General features: G+C 36.8%; 1 protein-coding gene across 1 annotated transcript; it reads left to right on the forward strand.

Annotated features, from left to right (window-relative positions):
- The first annotated feature begins 830 nt into the window (after positions 1-830).
- On the forward strand, positions 831-4,968 carry gtf3ab (general transcription factor IIIA, b). Its single transcript, XM_073831215.1, has 9 exons — positions 831-976; positions 1,083-1,177; positions 2,254-2,350; positions 2,433-2,521; positions 3,540-3,613; positions 3,716-3,799; positions 3,882-4,114; positions 4,649-4,702; positions 4,787-4,968. Exons 1-9 carry the CDS (start codon positions 860-862, stop codon positions 4,913-4,915), a joined length of 972 nt encoding a protein of 323 aa, XP_073687316.1. The 5' UTR covers positions 831-859; the 3' UTR covers positions 4,916-4,968.
- The last annotated feature ends 990 nt before the right edge of the window (positions 4,969-5,958 follow it).

Genomic DNA, 5,958 nt, shown 5'->3' on the forward strand with positions numbered 1-5,958 from the left:
AGCTTTTGAATGGTATAATGTTACAAAAGCCTATAATTTCATCCATTTTATCTTTGGATCTTTCTATTCATCAAAGAATCCTAAAAAACGGTTTTAAATATTTATAATAATAATAATAACAATAAATGTTTCTTGAACAGCAAATCAGCATATTAGAATGATTTCTGAAGGATGACACAGAAGACTTAAGCAATAATGCTGAAAATGTAGCTTTGATCACAGGAATAAATTACATTTTAAAATATATTCAAATAGAATGCAGTTATTTTAAATGGTAAAATATTTCACCTTATTACTGCTTTTGCTGTATTATGGATCAAATAGATCATCACTTCTTTAAAACATGAAAACATGAAAAATCTTACTGTTCAAAAACTTTTGTCTGGTAGTGTGTATTTTCTCTTATTTATTTATTCATCTATTTTCAATGAGATGTGTTTTCTATATACCATTTTATTTAATATGTTTCATGTATTTTTGTTTTATTTAAAAATGATGGTTTTCAATGATAAACCATAAACAATCGACGTCATGAGTCTGTCATGTGACCTACACAGGTAGCTCTATTCAAATCAGGAACATGCCATGTCCACTTATAAGAGCGCCACAACCATAGATATATATGGCCACAACTATTAGTGAGTCAAGAGCATTGACTAAATCGTGTTGTATCTTTCATTATTAATAAAAAAATATATACACGCCTTTGTTTTTGTCGCTAAAATTGCAAGTACGTCGTTCTCATAAACTCAGTTGGTATGTTCCACTCACAATAAAACGAAGCTCAGTGATATGCTACCGCTGTGGGCCGAACACAGACCAGCCACCATCTGACAGTAGTTGTTAAAAATTGGCAAGAATGGGTGAAAGAATTAAACACCCGAATAAACATTTCATTTGTTCATTTGCTGACTGTAAAGCGACGTTTTCAAAGCTGTGGAAGTTGGAAGCGCATTACTGCAGACACACGGGACTGGTGAGTGACAGCAATCAATAACATAATCTTGTCTGGGTTTTAGATACTCAGGTAATGTTCATATTAATACTTAGTGGTTCTCTCTCTCTCTTTAACAATTCATCAGAAGCCCTTTGCTTGTGGAGACTGTGAGAAGAGCTTTTGCACCCGTTACCAGCTCACCCGACATCACCTGAGCCACAGCGGGGAGAAACCCTACATGTGAGTCCATACACCAAAAATAATTTGTTTACTTAAACTAGCATATGCTATTAACACTTGTTTCATTGATTTATCCATGGTTTCTTGTACCATGTTGTACTGGAGTTTTTATTACTTCAAATTTCGCAGTAGTGTGAATTTCATTTATGCCAGTGACACTTTTGCAGTTGACTAAAACGATTCATTCAGTGGCCTTTTCTACAGGTTACGTTGTAACGCCAGTATGTGGCGACAAATGAGCATATTCTTGGTGTTATGAGTGAGCTGAGTCATCATTGAATCGTTTACACAACTGATTCATTGACTCACATGTTGAACTAACACACTTCCTCATGGTAGTTAGCTGCCCTGACAGTTTTTATGGCCATTATATATAGAGAGTTTGCACTTATGTTACCACTTTGTCAGTTGGTCAGATGCATGGATAATGTACTACTGAATATGTTGTTTTGCTAATTTATGTTGTTTAAACCATGAAAAAAATGTGTGGAAGCTGTTAAATCATATAGAGAAGGACTTAGTAAGCAGGAAAGGGCACCATATTTGGACAAACTAAAGTTAATGGGTGTTAAAGATGCGTACAAGCAGTATTAAGATATTAGCCTAATATTTCACCTGCCTGACCAGAAATGAGAACAAATACAAATGTTGTCAAGGTTCTTGCCCTGGAAATCCTCAGTTTGGCCAATCACAACGCCTTTTGTTCCTCAGACAGTTTTTTTGCACTCTGCTCCTTGATTTGTTTAACTTTTGGTAGCCTATAGTACTCCAAATGTGTTTTTTATTTTTATTTATTTATTTTTTTTTTTATACAGTCCGACCGGTTAATACAGCCTAAAATATGACAGTGATTGACTATTTTCAGCAGCAATAATTTCCAAATATGAGTTCAGTTCAGAAGCATTGTTTACATTCTGTGCCAGTATGGTTGTGGAACCACTTTTTTTCTAAAAAAAAAAAATAAAAATAAAGTCTAGGTAGGCAGCTTGCTAGGTTTTTATATGTAGTCACACATTACCCTTGCTATGCTGCTTTTGTGCACACTTCTGCTCATCAACTGGTTTAAACTGGTAAAGGTGCTCAGTCAGCGGGTGTTCAGATGCTTTCGCCACGCCTGGCAGCTTGAGGAACCATGTTGCTCATGTTCACCACCAAAAAGAGAGCTTTTATGTGGTGAGTCACTTACATGATTTGATTACAGTTTTATTCATATAAATGTTTCCTGTTGTTTAAATGTCTTGGGAATATTTTGCAGTGCAACCATCAAGGCTGTGGAAAGGAGTTTCGTAAGAAAAAGCAACTGAAGACCCACATCTGTGAGCACACAAATGAGTTGCCCTTTGAGTAAGTGTTTCTTTAAGTTCCTTTTACAGTGGTGGGCGAAGTTATTAGAACACTAGTGAGATTTGTGTTTGCACAAGGAGTCTGACAACAGCCAGTGCTCCACACAGAGATCTGATCTCATCCAGTCTGGTCTGTAATGACATGGAAAAAACGGAACAAATTGAGACCGACTAAATCCAGAAGAACTGTGGCAACGTCTCCAAGATGCTTCAAAAGACCTACCAGCAAAGCTACTTGGAAAAACTATGTGCAAGTGCAACTAAGGCAAAAGCTGCTTTAAATGCAACGGATGGTCACAATGTTGATTTTTAAAGGCTGTATCAGCGATTCTAGGCTGAAACATAAAGTGTCACATTCAGCTGACCTTTCTTCACGATCCGCTCGCTGATTGCCCCATAAATTGGCTGTAAAAAAAGCGTCTCTGTGGTCAGCCTAGGGTCCGATATATGCCAAAAAGAACAATCGGTGCTACCAACCATTCCACAGAAAAACAAACAGTGTTCCAACCAATCGCCGTCAGGGGGAGTGAGGGAGGCAGAGCGAAAGTCCACAACACCAACCCCCTGACGGTGATTGGTTGGAACACTCTTTTTTTTTTTTTTTTTTTTTTTTTTTTTCTGTGGAATGGTTGGTAGCACCGATTGTGTGTGTGTGTGGGTTTTTTTTTTTTTTTTTAAACCATCTTGGAGATGTTGCCACAGTTCTTCTGGATTTAGTCTGTCTCAGTTTGTTCTGTTTCTTCATGTCATTCCAGACAGACTGGATGATGATGAGATCAGATCTCTGTGTGGAGCCCTGGCTATTGTCAGGCTCCTTGTGCAAACAATTAATAGCAAAATAAATGGTTTGGGGTTGTGTGTGGGTGTTTTTTTTTTTTTTTTTTTTTTTTTTTTTAAACTGACACACTGCAGCTAAAGATTGAATTTTAAGCTAGTGAAAATGCTAATTTTGGCCACCACTGTATGTGCTTTGTTTGGTTTCTGTATTATGACAGGTTACTCATGCTTTATTCTAACAGATGTGACTTTGAGGGATGCAATGAGAAATTTGCTTCCTCTAAAGCTCTAAAACGCCATGGGAAGGTGCATGAAGGTAATATGCGTACATCAGCATCATTTAGGTATTCTTCAGTTCCAAAAAATCGATTATACTGTAAAGATTTGTACATGTGTAATTTTCTCTCCTAAATTTAAGGTTACCCATGTGGCAAGGAGAATTGTTACTTCAAAGGAAAAACTTGGTCAGACTATCAAAAACACCGCAAGACTGCACACAGAGGTATGTTCTCAGTCATTTTGATACTTAATTTCTAAATGTAAGTGGTTGAGTTTCCCTGTGCGTAATCCTGTCTTGTTTACAGAAACCTTGCCATGTGACCAATGCAAGAAGATTTTCCACAATGCCTGGTTTTTGCAGAAGCACAAACAGTCCGTTCATACTGGGGAGCGGCACATGTTTAAGTGTGCTAGAGAAGGCTGTGACAAGAGCTACACCACAAACTTCAACCTCCAGAACCATGTTCTGGTCTTCCATGAAGGGAAGCATGACTTTGCCTGCCCTTTTGCAGGCTGTGGTAAAGCCTTTGCTATGGAGGTCAGCATTTCACTTTAATTGAGGCTGAGTATAGAAGGTTTGCACTTGCATCACGGTTTGGCCATATTAGTGATACTCTACCAGTGCAATCAAATGTTGTTGTTTACATTAATGTTGTTAACAGGTTGTAAAGATATATAAACGTAATATTTCACCTACATGAACGGAAATAAGAACACTAATGTTGTCAAGATTTGTCCTGGAATTCCTGGTTCAGTTTGGCCAACCTTGAATGCCTTTTTTTTTTTTTTTTTTTTTTTTTTTTTTTTTTTTTTCCCCCTCCTTGATTTGCTATAACTTTTGGCAGGCTATAGTACTCTAAATCTTTCTCCCGTTCTGACCAATTGGTACAGCCCAAAACATGACCATTTTCAGCGCCAATAATAAGCTAAATTTGCGAGTTCTGTTGCATTGTTTACATTCTTTGCTGCCAATATGGCCGACTGATGAAATGTGAAAACACTATTTTGAGTTCATAAAGACCACCTCTGTTATCTTATTTTAACTAACTAAAGGCAACTCCTTTTCTTACAGGAAAGTCTGAAGAGGCATTTTGTGATCCATAAGCCTCAGAAGACAAAACTACAGGTAAACTTATGTGGCGGTTATGTTCACCAATAGGTGTGTTTCAATACATGATGTATTGGAGATGCTCATCTAAATTTCTTACAGAAGCCAAAAATCAAGCAGCGCAAACGCAAGACCTCATCCAAAACGAAGTCGTCAGATGCTGCTAAACTAGCTAAGCATCTGCAAAATATCTCTTTGAACAAGACTGCATCAAAGAAGCCATTGCCTTAAATTTTCTTTATGGAACAATCCCCTTTGTCTCATTTCCTCAGTTTCCAAGTTTTGTTCAGTTTATAGACCTTACATTTTCAGTTGTTCACTTTATGAAATAAATGATCACTTCTGCAACTCTTCTGTTTTGTGGTGAATAAAGTTCATGATGGTGGAAAAGGAACCGTCTGTTCAATGATAACTTTCAAAATCCTCTTCTATTAAGCAGTCTGAGCCAAACAAGAAATTAGTTGTAGTCAGAACTTAAACTTTGATGTCAAAGGCAGTTGTCAGAAGTTTCTAAAGCAGTCTATAAACTGCTAACTCTTCAGTTTTTAATAAAATGGTGCATCAGTGTGACTATAAAGACTGTGAAAGTGGACTAGTGAGTAGATGAGTTTTTCGGTTTTTGCAAATGAAGAGACATTTGCTCATAAGTGGCTAAATGGGACTACAGAGGTTGTCAGAGACATTAATTGTAATTGTGTGGAAAAGGGGAAAAACTCTTCTACTTATAGGTCTGCTTCGACAGCCTTTTTGTGTTCAAGACAAATAAAGCTTTAAAATTTTACAAGGTGATATTCTGATGTATTTTATGCTGTAGAATAAAACATTAAAATCTCAGCTTGTCTGGCATTTAACAAAAAAAAATCCACTGACTTTAGGACTGTTGAAGCTCCTTTAAAAATATATTGACATGGTAAAACCTCAGTCTGTGAACACTGATACATTTTTAAAGTCACTTTCTTTTTCCTGCCAGATGGTGTAGCAATAGCATTTACCAGCATGAGCTAATGGGACATGCTTAACCAGCCAAACCTTGAAAGCTTGCCCAAAGATGGTAGAAAATGCTAAAATCCTCTCCTCTGTGAGATATCGCTGCTAATCTTTTCAAAGATTTTCTAAAAGCATTTTGAAATGGCAAATATTTATCCCATATATATTTTATCTCTAGAGAGCTTGGAACGTTAGACTTCTCTAAGATTATTGTAGCAAAAAGGCCAGATCAAATCCGATTATAAGTGGGTTTAGAAGTCATTTTTACACATCGACTGAGGCTAAAC

Source organism: Garra rufa, chromosome 24, assembly GCF_049309525.1.
Source record: "Garra rufa chromosome 24, GarRuf1.0, whole genome shotgun sequence".
NCBI classification, from domain to species: domain Eukaryota; kingdom Metazoa; phylum Chordata; class Actinopteri; order Cypriniformes; family Cyprinidae; genus Garra; species Garra rufa.